General features: G+C 39.4%; 1 protein-coding gene across 2 annotated transcripts in view; it reads left to right on the forward strand.

Annotated features, from left to right (window-relative positions):
• Positions 1-1,156: 1,156 nt before the first annotated feature.
• PDZD8 (PDZ domain containing 8) overlaps positions 1,157-19,911 on the forward strand; it is a 93,765-nt gene continuing 75,010 nt past the window's right edge. Inside the window, exon 1 of one of the 2 annotated variants that reach the window (XM_036828182.1) lies at positions 1,157-2,273. In XM_036828182.1, coding sequence (XP_036684077.1) covers positions 1,408-2,273 — 866 coding nt within the window. In that variant the 5' untranslated portion in view covers positions 1,157-1,407. The remainder of the gene's footprint in view (positions 2,274-19,911) is intronic. The other variant, XM_036828183.1, reaches the window with a different exon arrangement.

The following is a 19,911-nucleotide window of genomic DNA, read 5'->3' on the forward strand; positions in this document are numbered from 1 at the left end:
TGTTGTCTATGTGGTTGGAGCACATAAGCATTTATGAAGTAACCAGATGGCAGGAGGATAACATTGTTGCTGGGCAACCTGGCTTCATTAACTGTATGGCTTTGGTTAAGGTGCAACTTTGTGCAAAATTCCCAGAAGTCTTTCCTCACCCCCCCCCTTCCTAACTCCCCCTTCCTGTGCACCATGGAACCAATAAGCCCCCTTCCAACTCTAGCAATCTTGGTATCCTATTACTGAGCAGTGACCAAGGACTTAGGGTTTAGTTTTAGACAAAACCAGGCACCATTGTGTGACCCTAGGCAACTTCCTTTGCCTCTCTGCGCCAGTGTTTGCATCTGTAAAATGCGTGGTGGCTAACTATAACTGTCTCTTAAATGATCTAAATGTGGTAATACATTCAGGGGCTTAACGCACTGCGATAGCTTGACAGTAACTATTCATCTTCCAATCATCTGGCAAGTTCATCCCACTCAAGTTCATCATTCCTCAAACCGGCTCTTTTTTTTATGTCCTTCTCGATTAAATCTCGAATATCCGCCTAGGTAGTAAAGTTAGTCCGCATCTGACTCCTTTTTCCTCTGTCCCTCCTTCCCAGGGCCCACCCTCCGCGGACGCAGAGCGTCTGCTGGTCAGATTGATGGTCGGCGACGGCGGTCTCAGAGGCAGTGCAATCTTGTCCTCGGCTTGGGAAGTCTCCGAACGGCCAGCTCAGATCCTTTGCGGCGCTGCCCGGCAAGGAAAGCCGCCAGCCCATTCTCAGGGACGGGAGTGGAAGAATCACACTGCAGCAGGGGTAACAGGGGCCGCGGCCAATGAGGGGGGATGGGCGCATTAGAAGATAACGGGATGAGCGGGGTCAAGAACGCGCCGCCACGACATCTCCGCCCGGCCTCCTTATCCTCCAACCGGTGGCCCCAGTTATCCTCCCAGATCCGCGCAGCGGCTTCAGAAGTGACAGCCACGTGTATCGCGGGGGACTGGAATGTTGGCGTGGGGGCGGGGTTGGAAGGGCGCCCGAGAGGTGAAGAAGGACCCGCGTACGCGTGCCCGAGCGCCGGCTGCCAGGCGACGCCGCCGGGAGCGAGTACGCTCCTGACGTCACGCGCCGTTCGTCCAATAAGCGGCGGCCGGAGGAAGGCGCCGTTCCGCTCCCTCCCGCCCCCGCTGCCGCCACCACAGCAGCCGCCTCCGGGAGCTTCTGAGGAGGCGCGGGCCGCCGCAGGCTGGGGCGCTGCAGTGCGCCGTCCGGAGCCCCCCTGGACGAGGCCCAGGGAGCCGCTCGCCCAGACCCCGCCGCCCGATGTCCTCAAGATGGAGGCAGGGGGGAGGGCGGCGTGAAGAAAGCGGCGCTGTGGGCGCGGGGGCAAGGGCGCGGGCGCTCCGGGCGGAGGCGGTGGCGGTGGCGGGATGGGGCTGCTGCTCATGATCCTGGCGTCGGTCGTGCTGGGCTCCTTCCTCACGCTGCTCACCCAGTTCCTGCTGCTTTACCGCAAACAGCCCGAGCCGCCGCCGGACGAGGCCGCCCGCGCGGCCGACGGCTTCCGCTACATCAAGCCGGTGCCGGACCTGGCCCTGAGAGAGTACCTTTATGGCGGCGGCGGGGCTGAGGAGCCCTCCGGCGGGCCACCCGAGGGCGGCACGACTCCGGCCCCCGAGACCCCCGCCCCGCCGACGCGGGAGACCTGCTACTTCCTCAACGCCACCATCCTGTTCCTGTTCCGGGAGCTGCGGGACACCGCGCTGGCCCGCCGCTGGGTCACCAAGAAGATCAAGGTGGAGTTCGAGGAGCTGCTGCAGACCAAGACGGCCGGGCGCCTGCTGGAGGGGCTGAGCCTGCGGGACGTGTTCCTGGGCGAGACCGTGCCCTTCATCAAGACCATCCGGCTCCTCCGGCCCGTGGTGCCCTCGGCCACCGGGGAGCCCGACGTTCCTGAGGGGGAGGCGCTGCCCGCCACCTCCCCCGAGGAGCTGGCCTTCGAGGCGGAGGTGGAGTACAGCGGGGGCTTCCACCTGGCCATCGACGTGGACTTGGTCTTCGGCAAGTCCGCCTACCTGTTCGTCAAGCTGTCCCGGGTGGTGGGGAGGCTGCGCTTCGTCCTCACCCGCGTGCCCTTCACCCACTGGTTCTTCTCCTTCGTGGAGGACCCGCTGATCGACTTCGAGGTGCGCTCCCAGTTCGAAGGGCGGCCCATGCCCCAGCTCACCTCCATCATCGTCAACCAGCTCAAGAAAGTCATCAAGCGCAAGCACACCCTTCCGAGTTACAAGATCAGGTGAGAGGGGCGTGGGGGGAAAGGTCGCCCGGGCGCGGGGGCCTGGCTGCTGGGACCCCGGGCCTGGAGGCCCGCTGCCGCCTGCGTGGGTGGGAAGGGGAGCGACTGAATCCCAGTCCCCGCTTTCCAGGGCTCTTCCCAGCCCTGGACAGGGCCCTAGATAAAGGCAGGTAGTGCCTACGTTCTTCGCTTCCGAAGGGCCTTCATGGGAGCTAGAAACCTCTTCGTGTGTTCTTGGGCATCCAAGGCGCTGTCAGCAGGGGTCGAAGCAGCATATTGAAGATGGAAGGGAAGTCCACCCTCCTCCCCGGGACGGCTCTGGGACTGTTGAGAAACTACTCCTGTCCGTGGTTGCTGCATTGAGGGCAGCTCTGCAGCATCACCTTGGCCACGTTGAGAAGTCGTTCCTGGACACAAAGTGCAGACGTGAAGAGTGTGCTTGGTAGCCCAGGGCTTGTTGTATTTTGCAACTGCAGGCCCGTTTTGCTGTGCTGCCTCGGCAACTTTCAGGGTAGAGGGAGTGTCTGTTGGAAAGGAATACTCTTCCACTGCAAATAGGAAACGAGTTGGGAGCCTATGCGCGTTGCAGTTCTCTGTACATTTTGTGTTAATGGCATCTGCCCTGTGGGGGTAGGTTCTGTAGCACGGACCCAGACTGCCCCTCACGTTTCACCTCTTCCTGGCTCTGAGTTCCTCCCACAGTACCCGAAGTGGCCCTGCAGATAGTATTTTAAAGATTGGTAGTGATTTTAACTGTTTTAAAGTCTCCCTATATCTGGCGGTTTGATTTTCTGTAGTATACTATTTTGATTAATGTACAAGGGTTTTGGTTTTTTTTTTTAAATATCGTAGAAGTGGAAGGGGAAAGGAAGTTTTGTAGGGCCAGAGGCTTCATCCACTTTGGTCTGGGAAGGCTTGTCGGTGTTGAAAGGGTCATGTATGGCTATTTCTTCCAAAACAGATGAATTTTTAATTTTACTTTCTGTCCTCCTTTAATTTTGTGTTCATTAAAACGTTTGACCCTTTTAGATTTTGTTCTTTACTATAAAATTATGTCAATCTGGTATTTGCCTTACCTAGTTTCCTTTAGTGGAAGTTACATATTTCTAGATCACTGATTTTCTACCACAGTTTCAAGCATCAGTGACCCAAATAATTCAGGAATATTTTATGTTTGCGTTTGGGATGGAGTATTGACTTGTGTTATGTGGCAGATTTACCTTAGTAATTGTGTTTTGTTTACGCTAATAGCACAGAGTGACAGTTTAAAACCGTCAGGTGGCAGGAGAAATTTATAATGGAAATATTTCCATAGATTTGCAGAGGATGGTGAACTGGTCATCCACTGTTTGATTTCCTGTTCTGTGAAGTAGAACATAACTTTATGAAACCTGCTCTTTCAGCTCTGGAATATAAGTGACTAAATTATAAATGAGTTCTAGTGTTTAAGCAGTGAGGTGTATATAGCAGTGTGTGGCTAAGAAAGTCATGAGAGAAAGTTGTTACAGATTTTGATAATTCTATCACAATTTCAATTCTCATGTTTTCTGGGTAAATTTCAGGTGATAAAACTTGACTAAGTTATTATTTGGGGGTTATTTGCAGGATAGCCAGTGATAGTGAGGGTACATGTCATTTTGAGGTGTTTTTTTTTTTTAATGTAGACTTGGAATTCAGTTAAATCTGAAGGAAATTATGATTAGGAGTTATGGAGCCATTAATAGGTTTATTGCTTTGAAGGAACTTTATCATCTGTATCATTGAATAGCATCATCATTTAAAATGTAGCAAAATTGCTTTTATTTACTGTATCCAAAGGGATTTTTAAAAACATAGCATGCGTGTGTTTGGTTATGTATGATATTTCAACTTTTAAACCTTAAACATTAAATGATCACCTCCAGAAGTGTACACACTTGTGCTCTTTATATTCAAAGGCATTTCAATGGTCAATCAGTAAATACTGTACAGAACGTATCACTCAATCTGTAAATATTTATTGTACACCTGCTATGTGCTTATCATTGTTCTAGGTGCTGGGGTTTCAATACTGAACAGTCTCAATCCTTACGGAGGTTGGAGTTTAGTGAGAATTGAATTAGCTATACTTAATAAGATTTAAACTAGAACGTGATTGATGGGGTTGAAGTAACTAGGAAGCTGATTTTAGTTTAGTAAAAGGAAATGATAGAAGTGTGAGAATGAAAAGGGCTGCTTCAGGAAGTGTTGAGTTCTCTCATCTGTGTGTAGCTGTTCTGCCAGGAATCTTTTCAAGTACTGATGTTGTGGTACAGATTCAAGTTTCAGCTAAGAGAATGAATTAAAATACATTTAAGATGTATCACAGTTCTCATCATGAGAGTTAAAGTACCTATGGTTTATCCTTTTTTATAGATGAGGGGTTAGTGCCCAGAGTAGTTAAATAACTTGCTTAAAATCACATAGCTGTCAAGTTCTGATAAAGCCAAGCTGCCCTTTTTCCTTAAACTCTGCTGTGTTGTTCTTAAGGATTTTTTTTTTAAGTATGTCATCAAAATAATATATGTGGGGGTAGCCTTCCAAATTAACTGAGAACTCTGAGTATGACTATAAAGCTTTTTTTTTTTTTTTCTTAAAAAAAAATTTTGGAAATTTTGAGAAAGGATCCTTTTGAGGTTAAATCATAAGGTTAAATCTTTGGGTGCTGCCCCACTTAGCATTTCTTTTTTAATCCAGCAGATTTAATTTCTAAATAGAAGGTCTTGCTAGTTTATCCTTTTTAGCTATCTAATCTACTTAGTAGAGCTAAAGCAGTAAAGAAAATTGTATTGAGTCTTAGGATCTTTTGGCACTTGAAATTATTATAAAACAGAAATACCTTGCCAATTAACATTGTTGTCACTTCTTCCCCCTCTTCATTTGTTTTTTATTTTCATGTTGCTAAAGTAAAAGTGGCCCATCAGGACTACCTGTTCCTGATGTCTCATAAAGAGATGAGAAGGGAGCTCAAGTGATTGGTTGCTTTCTGCGGACCCAGCTGATAGACATTTTACCCAACTAACACAGTTTGTAAAGCATTATAGTATTTTTTAATAAGTATACATTTTCTACATATTATAATTCTAATTTTATTAATTTTACTAATATTCTGATTTCACCACTTCAGTGTTCATTGTTTTGATTTTTTTCTTAAAATGTATGCTTTAAAATAGTAAAAGCCATAGTGTTTTTAAAATTATTATTAGTCAAAGATTAGTCTTCAAGAGAGGAGGATTACCACCAGTGTTCTTGACTACACGGAGAATCCATCTTCAACATGAAATCTGAGTAATAGTCCTGAGGAGTTTAGGGTTTGGGAGTCAGACGTTTGAGATTCTTACTGATGCTTCTGTTCCTTGGGTATTATTGCTGTGTAGTTAGCAGTCGTTGCATACTGAAAGGCCACATTCAGTTTGTAGGTACTTTGAATTTGGCCTGCACTGTGGTTTTCTTATTTCTTAATTGCCAACATTTAAAAATGGAAAATTTTGCATGATTTGGATTTCTGGCTTTTCTTAGGAAAATTTGGAAGATCTGGTAGCACTAGGCCTGCATTTGTCATAGCAATAATAAGATGGAGAGATGGAGTCTAGTAGCAGCTGCAGGAACCTCTTACGTGTAGCTTGTAGTTCCCACCCACTTGGTACATTTACTGATGGTACTTGTCTGGCCTGGCAATGTAAACTTGAGATGCTTACTAAGTGAGGAGCGTTACTGTTGCTCTTCATCGAAATGGGAAGAGTTAGTTAACAGCTGGATAGTAGAGGGTGATAATTTCTATCCCTCTTTAAACATTATATCTTTGAAGAGACTTTCACTGAGCAACTTTATTTTATAAAAGACATTGCCATTATAATGTTGAATGTTAAAAAAATCATTCTGTTAGAAATCTTTTAAAAATCCCTTGAAACATTTTTCGTTTCTCTGCAGTACAGTGATAGTAAGTAGACAGTGGCTGCTTTTACCTTGAGTTTGGTGGACTTTTGCTTTAGTGCAAGGTTTGGGTCATTAATTAACTATATATGTGTTTACTTCTCTGACTTACAAATAAGGGGGCATCTACGTATTGACACTATTTGAATTTAATGAATGAGTATGGAACAAATATTTGGGGGAAACTTCACTTTTCAGGTTCATGGAATGTCTTCTGAACATGACTGTTTTGTCATAACTGTTTTGTTCTTTTACTCTTGAAAATATTCCAGTATGTATTTGGAGAAAACTTTCACATATTCTTAGTGACTGGAGATTGAGGAGGCGAGGACAGAACTGTATTTAGTTAGATAGGGTCTTTTAGCATCTTTATCTACATCTTCTCTAAATATACCATTAATTTCAGAGAACTAAATTAGGCTTGATCTGGAAAGCCTCATACTCTATAATGTGGCTTGTAATTGTGTTATTTCTTCCTTGGTCTTCTGAGATGAGGAAGAAAAACATTTATTCTTAATGTTAATTATAACATTTTAAATTTTACTGATTATTTGAGGTAAAGGTAGTTTCGAGTAATCGATGTCTTCTTAAAAACTTTCAAAATAAATTCGCTGAAAGCTGACAAAATCATTTGTAAAGTTAAGTGTAATGTGCTGTGTTTATTCACTTACGCTTTCATACTTTTCCTTCTATATATAGACAGCTTCTAAAAGGTATCTTTGCTTAGGCTGGAAAATACTTTAAAATAGCTGCTAAAATTCCTTAGTGATTGTAGGAATCATAGTTTTACTTACTAATGTTAGTAGGAAATATAACTCACCTTTGATACTTTGGGAGAGTGGAGACAAGGACATTGGGGTATCACGCTAGCTGTTCTGGAGTAATGATGTAATGTATTTGCTAGTTTTTTATCTGTTGTGCTTTTTCTGTACTCCTGCTCAGATGAGTATCTCTATATAAATGGAATTGTAAGATCATTACCTTAGATAGTTGTCATTTTAAAAATAGACACTTATTTTCAGTAATTATTTCCTGAAGACTACCATACCTCCTGTTGTGTGAGAGTACAGTGATAAAAAATGGTTAAAACAGAGTTCATGCTTTCAAGCTGGTTAGTTTTCCAGGGGAAAACAATGAACAATTAAAGCTCATTATAATGACATTTGGATACATTTAAGACCTTCAGTTTTGTGAGAAACAGAGGAGAGATCAGTGTCTCTGCTAGGCAAATACTTGATTACTTTGTGTTGTATAATATTTTGTGACCTTAGGTTCCTTGGTACACCTAAGTATGCTCCAGTTTAGTGTTGGTTTTAATAACTTCTTGCAAGTTGGGTTTTCTTAAGCTGTTTTGGATTATTATGATTTAGGCATTTAAAACACTTCAGATGGAAAATAATATATTGAAAATTAAATCTTTGCTCTAGAAATTTGATTTACATATTGAAAGGAGAAGAGTAATTATGAGGAAACTGTTGGATTCTAATCAGTAGTGTACAGGTCTGTTGGCTTCTGGGAAAGCCCCACTTTGTTAGTAGAAGTAGTAGCCAAAGCAGATCATTATAAAGTAGATTGCATTGGAGGAGCATGCCTGACCAAAAACTTAATATTGACTTATAAATATTACTAATTTATCATATGAGATAGAGGCACAGGTAATAAAATCAGTTTGCTAACTATATGCCAGGCAATGTGTGTGCAGTTCCATACACTTGCTATCTCTCTTAATAGTTAAAGGAACTGTGTAGGAGAGGTCCGTATCTCATTTTTACAAAGATGTGGAAACTTGAGACTTTGAGGGGGTTAGTGACTTTCTCAAAGTCCTTTAAAAAAAAAGTCCTGGACTCCCAAAGCCATGCTGTGTTACTTCTGCAGAGATAAATCAATGGTTACTCTGAATAAACCAGGAGTTTGCAAACAAGCTGGTGTTAGACCCACAAATTAAGAATGGCTTTTACATTTTTTAACTTTACATTTAAAGTTGCTCAAAAAAAAAGAGAGAGAGAAGAAGAAGAATGTGCAACAGACCATATGCACCCACGGATTCTAAAATATTTCCTGTCTGGCCCTTTATAAAAAATGGTTTGCTAATTCCTGCTCTAAACCCTTAAACAGAAAACCCTAAAAAACAAAAAACTATGGTTAAGTGCGTACAAAAAAGGAACGTGTACGCTTATATGTTGAAAGGTACTTTTAAACCTTTTTTTGAGGGTCCTTTTTGGAAAGCTAATGAAAACTGTGGATACTCTCTGCAGAAAAATGCATAAACAATTTAATTTCATGGAATTTTTAGTCCCCTGGAAACCTGTCTGGGGTCCTTAACTTCCCGTTGCATAGTAAACACAGACAGAGGGATACAACTTTCTATAAATACAACTAAAACTAACCTGCTGAAACAAATATTAAGCACGTAATATTTTTGCTGTCCTTCTTGTATGGCTTCAATGGCTCCGGCATTTCTTTTCTTTTTTTTTTTTTAAATTTATTTATTTATTTATTTATTTTTGGCTGCATTGAGTCTTCCTTGCTGCGCACAGGCTTTCTCTAGTTGTGGAGAGCGGGGGCTACTCTTCGTTGCGGTGTGCAGGCTTTTCATTGCGGTGGCTTCTCTTGTTGCGGAGCATGGGCTGTAGAGCGCAGGCTCAGTAGTTGTGGCGCACGGGCTTAGTTGCTCCGCAGCATGTGGGATCTTCCCCAACCAGGGCTCAAACCTGTGTACCCTGCATTGGCAGGCGGATTCTTAACCACTACGCCACCAGGGAAGCCCCAGCTCAGGTATTTCTAAAAAACCTCTCACTGTCCAAGAAAGTATAACCTGTCTCTTTTTTTTCTCTTAGTAAGATTCCCTATAACAGGCTGAGACTTTCTGAATCAGTTGTTCAATACGAACAAGTTAGTTAGTTTCTACCACTAAATATCTCCTTTAGAAGTTAAATACTGACCCAGCATTTCTTCCCTTCACATTCTCCGTTTCCTCAGAACAGTGTCACCAGGAAACAAGTGCCGTTAAATCCCTTTGTTCCTTTTTAGAGTCATAGGACCTACCAACACTTTGGGCATGGCATGAGAGCACTTCACACTTCATTGGAAAGTCATAAAGCAACTACTGGGTCATTAGCAGAAGTTTTACAGAGTAGTTTCAAAATCTCTCTTGCCAAATTGCTAGGACTCCCATAAAACCACATACTTACTGTATTTGTACTAGGGAAAAATGAGGTGTAAGTGTTAAATATTTATCTTCAAATGAGTAGAACTGCAGGTGCTACGTAGAGACTGCAATACCATGGAATTATTTCATTCTTTTGGTTGAAGCTATAGAGAAGTACTTAAATTGTCTATTCCAGTAGATAGAGTTTTGAATTAACGTATACCTGAATTCAGTGCTCTACCGTGCAAAAAGGCCTTGGACAAAAGGCCTTATCTTCCCTTAGTCTCTTAGTTAAGTTTGAGTTGTACACCCAGCTCTATGCTCAGACACACAAATACAAGCCTCTTATATGCTGAGGAGGTGCCTGTCTCTCCCTCTGTCCCTCCCTCTCCATCTTCCCCTCCCCATCTCCCCCTCCCTCCCCATCTCCCCCTCCCTCTCCATCTCCCCCTCCCTCTCCATCTCCCCATCCTTTTCTCCTTAATAATAAAGTGGGGAGTATAATATAAATGTGACCCTGAAAATTAGTTTGTAGGTATAACATAGACATTTCTCCAGGCACTATGCATGGGTCTAAGTCATTTACTGATTTACTCCACTCTCGGCCATACCTTATTTTCTGTAACTCTTATTTTCTATAACTCTTCCTCTCACTTACTCTTTTCTGGCCTCCTGGGTGTTCTCACACTCCAAGCTTGCACCCATCACAAGGCCTTTGCTAGTCCTTCTCCAAGAATGTTTTTCCCACAGATAGCCAAAGAGCTCACCCTTTCACTTTTCAGTTCCTTGCTTCCATATCACTTTTTGACTATCCTATATAAAAAAGTACACTAGCCTGTTAAACGCAGAATTTTTTTTTTTTGCACAAACTTTTTACTGCCACATAGTGTGTGTGTGTGTGTATGTTTCTGTGTGTATATACAGAAACTGCTCAAATCGTAAGTATATAGTTAATAAATTTTCACAAAATGAACTCAGCCTTGTAACTGAAGTCCTGGGATTTTGAAGTTAGTCTGTCTAAAGAATACCTGTTCATTGAATTTCATTAAATAGAATGTATAGAACATATTAACCTTTTTTTTTAATGGTTGAAGGTTGTCGTTATAAACACAGACTGATGATATATAACCCAGTTCTGATTGTAAAAGCAGTATTGAAGAGGAATGCCTTCTCCCCTACACATACACAGGCACACACACGCACTCGAATGATGCTGATTGAGGTTTCCAGCGGTTCACAGTGCTGACTTCAAGGTCTGTCAGGCACCCAACTGACACCATCTCTCCTCCTCTCATTCCCACACACAAACAAAGACAAAACACAAATGTGTTTGCAGCCTTCTCTGACACTCCAGAAGCCTTGGTTTTTAATTTCACATTCTTAGGAAAGGTCCAATATTGATAAACTGCAGATTATCATCCTTCCCTTGGACTGATATAGAATAACAATAAAACTTATTTTCACTGGTTTGGTGCATAATTACCAGTTTTCCTGAAACCAGCAGAATGCTTTAGAACATGTATTTCTTCCCTAATCAGCACATTGGGTCTTTATGCCCATAAATTCTTCATGTATTGCAGGGAGAATGGAGCTGATGATATGGTAGGTGGATTACTGGAATGCCCATGCTTTGATTTGCATAACGTTGATTTAAAAAAAAAAAAAAGCTACACAATTTCCCACTCCCCAGCATAATTCTTCGTGATATGTACTTACAACAAAAATGCTGATTAGCAAGCATAGTAAAGATGTTTTAGTTGAGTTTATTCTTTTGTATTAAGTACCTGTTATGTGTACTTGTTTCATTGGTGAGGTATGTGCCAGTTGAATAGGTATTTGTAACCTAAGTATGTTTAGAAATGGTGTTTCTGCTAGGATCAACTCCATATCCTCCTATATAATCTGCAATTATAAGTGACTATTGTTTTCTTTGCTGTAAAATCTTAAGTAGCAATAATGGGGGAGATATTATTTCTGTTTAGTAGCTGGCTATAAGAATCTCTGTTTTGAAAAATGATTGGGTTGTTTTCTTAGTACAGCTATTTCATGCAGACATCAGTATCTACTAAATAGTGCATCTGGTGTGGTGTGCTCACTCGTTCTTTTCACACAATAGCTTTTCATGCATCTTAGATTATACTCATACTTATTACTAAGGATGAATGTGGTTGCTGACTACACAGTCTCGCTACCTTAGTTATTTGGTCAAGCAAGTAAATAATTCAAAGCTTTTAGTTCTGTGAAACTTGCCGAGGCTGAAGTTAAGAGCCATTCTTCCATAGCTAATTTCATTGTATGATAATTATTTTTATAATACACTGAAAATTTTATTTTGTTCTCACCATTATTAAGTACAATATTATTTTTGGAAAGTTTACGAAGATTATGTCTCATCTATTTTAATATTTGGAAAGGTTATTAGTTCTCAGTATTTAACTTTGGATTTTAATCAGAACTAGAATTGCAGACTCTTGACATGGGAAGAATTTAAGTAAATGTTTGTAGCAAAATATGATTCCTTTTGTTTACTGTTGCTGGAGTGGTAGATAGCACAGATTGAATTTAGTTCAGCTATTTTGAAATTAGTGAAGTGTAAGGAGAAAATTCATGACAATCTTAATCTGTAGTAAAGCCCGTGAATACAATTTATCTAAACTATAAGCCATTTGGGGGGTAAATTGCTTACTTAAAATATTTGAGTAAATTATTCAAACTATTTGAATTTTTTAGTATTATAGAGTTAGGATTTGGATTCATTCTGAGATTCATGCCAGTCAACAAGCATTTTAGACCAGAATCTGTGGTAATAATTGTTGGAGCCTCTGTGCTCTTAAGGTTTTTCTTGAAAGTAACTCAGACTCTTGCCCTGAAATAGTAGGATTATATGATGAGGAACATCTGTTTACTGTGGATTTCTTTTTTTTTTTTTTCACACACACACACTGTATTTTATTTTTACAAGAGATAAATAGACTGACACCAAGCATTGTACATGGATGACCACAACAAAAGCAACAATGATTGCAATTACCAAACATGAAGCACACTCATACTATGTCATAATATTGACATTCAGTCCAGTAATCCTCCACTGTAACAGCTCCTTTACTTTGCAGTGAAAATTGATTTGTATATTCTTTGCCTCTGAGTCCTTGTGGGATTTTTTTTTTTTAATTCAGACAGAAAGTCACAAAAATTATACTCATCCTCATCAGTTCACTCAGTCCCATGTAATTAATTTTTTTTTCATCTTGATCTTTTGTTAGCACTTTTATGAGTTCATCAGTTTTTCATTAGAGTTCTGAAAATGCTTATTCATTCAGTTCAGCAGTACAGTCAGTTACCAGAAACCTGTACTTGTCAGAGTCTTTTCCATGAATTTCTTGAAGATGAAACCCTTTTATAGGAATATATTTGCAAAATCATCAGAGTACACCCAGAACTGTCTGTAAATGACAAAAGACTTAAAAATGACCACAGTTAAAGATTTGATGAAAGCTCATAATAATGCAGTTGACAAGAAAATTAGTTATTTCTGAGATATACATTTTAAAGTAATAACTAGGATTATTACTTATAACATTATACCAGAACATATAAGATTTTTAGAAATTTCATGTAATGTCTGAAACATTTATATTAACATATTTCCATACAAATACAAATATAAGATTTTTAGAAATTTCATGTAATGTCTGTAACCTTTATATTAACATATTTCCATACATATTTCCATACAAATACAAATATAAGATTTTTAGAAATTTCATGTAATGTCTGAAACATTTATATTAACATATTTCCATACAAATAACCCAATGAAAGTTTAGTATTAGTTGTTTTGTTTGTTGTTTTATACTGCAGGTTCTTATTAGGCATCAATTTTATACACATCAGTGTATACATGTCAATCCCAATCGCCCAATTCAGCACACCACCATCCCCACCCCACCGCAGTTTTCCCCCCTTGGTGTCCATATGTCCATTCTCTACATCTGTGTCTCAACTTCTGCCCTGCAAACTGGCTCATCTATACCATTTTTCTAGGTTCCACATACATGCATTAATATACGATATTTGTTTTTCTCTTTCTGACTTACTTCACTCTGTATGACAGTCTCTAGATCCATCCACGTCTCAGCAAATGACTCAATTTCGTTCCTTTTTATGGCTGAGTAATATTCCATTGTATATATGTACCACAACTTCTTTATCCATTCGTCTGTTGATGGGCATTTAGGTTGCTTCCATGACCTGGCTATTGTAAATAGTGCTGCAATGAACATTCGGGTGCATGCATCTTTTTGAATTATGGTTTTCTCTGGGTATATGCCCAGTAGTGGGATTGCTGGGTCATATGGTAATTCTATTTTTAGTTTTTTAAGGAACCTCCATATTGTTCTCCATAGTGGCTGTATCAATTTACATTCCCACCAACAGTGCAAGAGGTTTCCCTTTTTTCCACACCCTCTCCAGCATTTGTTGTTTGTAGATTTTCTGATGATGCCCATTCTAACAGGAGTGAGGTGATACCTCATTGTAGTTTTGATTTGCATTTCTCTAATAATTAGTGATGTTGAGCATCTTTTCATGTGCTTCGTGGCCGTCTGTATGTCTTCTTTGGAGAAATGTCTGTTTAGGTCTTCTGCCCATTTTTGGATTGGGGTGTTTGTTTCTTTAATATTGAGCTGAATGAGCTGTTTATATATTTTGGAGATTAATCCTTTGTCCGTTGATTCATTTGCAAATATTTTCTCCCATTCTGAGGGTTGTCTTTTCGTCTTGTTTATGGTTTCCTTTGCTGTGCAAAAGCTTTGAAGTTTCATTAGGTCCCACCTGTTTATTTTTGTTTTTATTTCCATTACTCTAGGAGGTGGATCACAAAAGATCTTGCTGTGATTTATGTCAAACAGTGTTCTTCCTATGTTTTCCTCTAAGAGTTTTATAGTGTCCAGTCTTATATTTAGGTCTCTAATCCATTTTGAGTTTATTTTTGTGTATGGTGTTAGGGAGTATTCTAATTTCATTCTTTTACATGTAGCTGTCCAGTTTTCCCAGCACCACTTATTGAAGAGACTGTCTTTTCTCCATTGTATATCTTTGCCTCCTTTGTCATAGATTAGTTGACCATAGGTGCGTGGGTTAATCTCTGGGCTTTCTATCTTGTTCCATTGATCTATGTTTCTGTTTTTGTGCCAGTACCATATTGTCTTGATTACTGTAGCTTTGTAGTATAGTCTGAAGTCAGGGCGTCTGATTCCTCCAGCTCCATTTTTTTTCCTCAAGACTGCTTTGGCTATTCGGGGTCTTTTGTGTCTCCATACAAATTTTAAGATGATTTGTTCTAGCTCCGTAAAAAATGCCATTGGTAATTTGATAGGGATTGCATTGAATCTGTAGATTGCTTTGGGTAGTATACTCATTTTCACAATGTTGATTCTTCCAATCCAAGAACATGGTATATCTCTCCATCTGTTGGTATCATCTTTAATTTCTTTCATCAGTGTCTTATAGTTTTCTGCATACAGGTCTTTTGTCTCCCTAGGTAGGTTTATTCCTAGGTATTTTATTCTTTTTGTTGCAATGGTAAATGGGAGTGTTTCCATAATTTCTCTTTCAGATTTTTCATCATTAGTATATAGGAATGCAAGAGATTTCTGTGCATTAATTTTGTATCCTGCAACTTTACCATATTCATTAATTAGCTCTAGCAGTTTTCTGGTGGCAGTTTTAGGATTCTCTATGTGTAGTATCATGTCATCCGCAAACAGTGACAGTTTTACTTCTTCTTTTCCAATTTGTATTCCTTTTATTTCTTTTTCTTCTCTGATTGCCGTGGCTAGGACTTCCAGAACTATGTTGAATAATAGTGGTGAGAGTGGACATCCTTGTCTCGTTCCTGATCTTAGAGGAAATGCTTTCAGTTTTTCACCATTGAGAATGATGTTTGCTGTGGGTTTGTCATATATGGCCTTTATTATGTTGAGGTAGGTTCCCTCTATGACCACTTTCTGGAGAGTTTTTATCATGAATGGGTGTTGAATTTTGTCAAAAGCTTTTTCTGCATCTATTGAAATGATCATATGGTTTTTATTCTTCAATTTGTTAATATGGTGTATCACATTGATTGATTTGCGTATATTGAAGAATCCTTGCATCCCTGGGATAAATCCCACTTGATCGTGGTGTATGATCCTTTTAATGTGTTGTTGGATTCTGTTTGCTAGTATTTTGTTGAGGATTTTTGCATCTATATTCATCAGTGATATTGGTCTGTAATTTTCTTTTTTTGTAGTGTCTTTGTCTGGTTTTGGTATCAGGGTGATGGTGGCCTCATAGAATGAGTTTGGGAGTGTTCCTTCCTCTGCAATTCTTTGGAAGAGTTTGAGAAGGATGGGTGTTAGCTCTTCTCTAAATGTTTGATAGAATTCACCTGTGAAGCCATCTGGTCCTGGACTTTTGTTTGTTGGAAGATTTTTAATCACAGTTTCAATTTCATTACTTGTGATTGGTCTGTTCATATTTTCTGTTTCTTCCTGGTTCAGTCTTGGAAGGTTATACCTTTCTAAGAATTTGTCCATTTCTTCCAGGTTGTCCATTTTATTGGCATAAAGTTGCTTGTAGTAGTCTCTTAGGATGCTTTGTATTTCTGCGGTGTCTGTTGTAACTTCTCCTTTTTCATTTCTGATTTTATTGATTTGAGTCCTCTCCCTCTTTTTCTTGATGAGTCTGGCTAATGGCTTATCAATTTTGTTCATCTTCTCAAAGAACCAACTTTTAGTTTTATTGATCTTTGCTATTGTTTTCTTTGTTTCTATTTCATTTATTTCTGCTCTGATCTTTATGATTTCTTTCCTTCTGCTAACTTTGGGTTTTGTTTGTTCTTCTTTCTCTAGTTTCTTTAGGTGTAAGGTTAGATTGTTTACTTGAGATTTTCTTGTTTCTTTAGGTAGGCTTGTATAGCTATAAACTTCCCTCTTAGAACCGCTTTTGCTGCATCCCATAGGTTTTGGGTCGTCGTGTTTTCATTGTCATTTGTCTCTAGGTATTTTTTAATTTCCTCTTTGATTTCTTCAGTGATCTCTTGGTTATTTAGTAACGTATTGTTTAGCCTCCATGTGTTTGTCTTTTTTACGTTTTTTCCCCTGTAATTCATTTCTAATCTCATAGCGTTGTGGTCAGAAAAGATGCTTGATATGATTTCAATTTTCTTAAATTTACTGAGGCTTGATTTGTGACCCAAGATGTGATCTATCCTGGAGAATGTTCCGTGCGCACTTGAGAAGAACGTGTAATCTGCTGTTTTTGGATGGAATGACCTATGTATATCAATTAAATCTATCTGGTCTATTGTGTCATTTAAAGCTTCTGTTTCCTTATTTATTTTCATTTTGGATGATCTGTCCATTGGTGTAAGTGAGGTGTTAAAGTCCCCCACTATTATTGTGTTACTGTCGATTTCCTCTTTTATGGCTGTTAGCAGTTGCCTTATGTATTGAGGTGCTCCCATGTTGGGTGCATATATATTTATAATTGTTATATCTTCTTCTTGGATTGATCCCTGGATCATTATGTAGTGTCCTTCCTTGTCTCTTGTAACATTCTTTATTTTAAAGTCTCTTTTATCTGATATGAGTATAGCTACTCCAGCTTTCTTTTGATTTCCATTTGCATGGAATATCTTTTTCCATCCCCTCACTTTCAGTCTGTATGTGTCCCTAGGTCTAAAGTGGGTCTCTTGTAGAGAGCATATATATGGGTCTCGTTTTTGTATCCATTCAGCCAGTCTATGTCTTTTGGTTGGGGCATTTAATCCATTCACCTTTAAGGTAATTATCGATATGTATGTTCCTATGACCATTTTCTTAATTGTTTTGGGTTTGTTTTTGTAGGTCCTTTTCTTCTCTTGTGTTTCCCACTTAGAGAAGTTCCTTTAGCATTTGTTGTAGAGCTGGTTTGGTGGTGCTGAATTCTCTTAGCTTTTGCTTGTCTGTAAAGCTTTTGATTTCTCCATCAAATCTAAGTGAGATCCTTGCCGGGTAGAGTAATCTTGGTTGTAGGTTCTTCCCTTTCATCACTTTAAGTATATCATGCCACTCCCTTCTGGCTTGCAGAGTTTCTGCTGAGAAATCAGCTGTTAACCTTATGGGAGTTCCCTTGTATGTTATTTGTCGTTTTTCCCTTGCTGCTTTCAATAATTTTTCTTTGCCTTTAATTTTTGCCACTTTGATTACTATGTGTCTCGGCGTGTTTCTCCTTGGGTTTATTCTGTATGGGACTCTCTGCGCTTCCTGGACTTGGGTGGCTATTTCCTTTCCCATGTTAGGGAAGTTTTCGACTATAATCTCTTCAAATATTTTCTCTGGTCCTTTCTCTCCCTCTTCTCCTTCTGGGACCCCTATAATGCGAATGTTGTTGCGTTTAATGTTGTCCCAGAGGTCTCTTAGGCTGTCTTCATTTCTTTTCATTCTTTTTTCTTTAGTCTGTTCCACAGCAGTGAATTCCACCATTCTGTCTTCCAGGTCACTTATCCGTTCTTCTGCCTCAGTTATTCTGCTATTGATTCCTTCTAGTGTAGTTTTCATTTCAGTTATTGTATTGGTCATCTCTGTTTGTTTGTTCTTTAATTCTTCTAGGTCTTTGTTAATCATTTCTTGCATCTTCTCAATCTTTGCCTCCATTCTTATTCCAAGGTCCTGGATCATCTTCACTATCATTATTCTGAATTCTTTTTCTGGAAGGTTGCCTATCTCCACTTCATTTAGTTGTTTTTCTGGGGTTTTATCTTGTTCCTTCATCTGGTACATAGCCCTCTGCCTTTTCATCTTCTCTATCTTTCTGTATCTGTGGTTTTTGGTCCACAGGCTGCAGGATTGTAGTTTTTCTTGCTTCTGCTGTCTGCCCTCTGGTGGTTGAGGCTATCTAAGAGGCTTGATGGGAGGCTCTGGTGGTGGGTAGAGCTGACTGTTGCTGTGGCGGTCAGAGCTCAGTAAAACCTTAATCCACTTGACTCTGGATTTCTTGATTTAGTGTATAGTTGGGTAAGTCATGTAACTTGTAATTTTTGATACTGAATGAAACAAAAATCTAAAGTTTTTAAAGTTCTTAGAGAAAAGAATTATGTAAATGTTGAGGTGGCATTATTATTCACTTCTCTGTTATTTCTGCCTAGGTCTAATGTAGGAATTTCTCCTAAATGTGCAGGTACAAATCATCTTTAATATATTTTCATTTAATAAGTTCTGACTTTAGTTAGGTGATTGGTTATGAACTAAGTGTAGCATAGATATGGATAATATTAAAAATCATTTATAGTTCAGAAAATGCTTTGCTACTTTTATTTGGTTAGAGAAAATTGAGGGGAAAGCTGGACATTTATAACCTTAAAGTATTAACTTTTGCCTCATTTCTCTTGTTCAGATCTTTTGCTGTTTCTTACTTCATATCTGGAATGGAGTTTTTGTCTGTTCAATACAGCTAACTGACTTAAGACAGACCTCTGTGTTATATACTTCATCTTTCTTATCTTTACATAGTAGGGAGGTGATAATTTTGGCATAAGATGTTTTCTTTTCCCCCATCCACTAGATTTCAGAAGAGATTCAGTTTACTCAGTAAATGTTTGATACCATCTTTGTCCAGGGCACAGTGCACTGCAAAGAGAATTAGTGCAATGAGGGAATAAATAAAACAGTCCTTCCTTCCTTCAAGATTTTTTTTTCATCTAGTGTGAGAAACAATGTACTTAAAGTAAAATAATGAGTTAGAACTTGGAATTTAAGAAGATTTGCCATGACTAAGAGTTGTTACTAATGGTTTTCAAAGTATGGTTTGAGGACCCCTTTGGACCTTGAGAGCCTTACAGGGCAGTCTACCAAGTCAAAACTATTCTCATTATAATACAAACATGTTATTCACCTTTTTCACTCTCATTCTCTCATAAGTGTACAATGGAGTTTTCCAGGAGTTTCCTGATATGCGATGACATCATCACCCTGAAGGCTAATGGAATGTGAGCTTTTGTAGTCTTATGTTTAAAAGTATTATTTCTAGTTTCTAATGTGGCAAATATGAATTCATATAACCCATATAAACAACAGCTTTTTGGAGTCCTTAATAATTTTTTAAAATGTATAGGGGTGCTGTGAACAGAATATTTGGAACTGCTGGTCTAACCTGAAGTTTATTTATTTTTTGCCATATGTAAAGGAGATATCCCTATTGCCTCACTTTTCTGAGTCAGCTTTAATGAATATTAAATACATACATTATTTTTTGTTGCTTTATAGTGTTGCTTGTACATCTTGGTGTTGTAAGGAGCACAGGGCTGGGCGGATGTGTTGCAGTTTTGACTGTACCATTTACTATGTGATCACAGAAAGCTATTACTTGAACTTCCTCATCCTTAGTTTTTTCACATGTAAAATAAGACTTATAATGCTGTACATTGTTATGAGTTATGAGAATCAAGGATGTCTATGAAATTATTATGTAATTTGTAAATGTGCTAGAGTCGTATAAAGTGGTAATTTTTATATT

The sequence above is a fragment of the Balaenoptera musculus genome, chromosome 16, assembly GCF_009873245.2.
Source record: "Balaenoptera musculus isolate JJ_BM4_2016_0621 chromosome 16, mBalMus1.pri.v3, whole genome shotgun sequence".
NCBI lineage: Eukaryota > Metazoa > Chordata > Mammalia > Artiodactyla > Balaenopteridae > Balaenoptera > Balaenoptera musculus.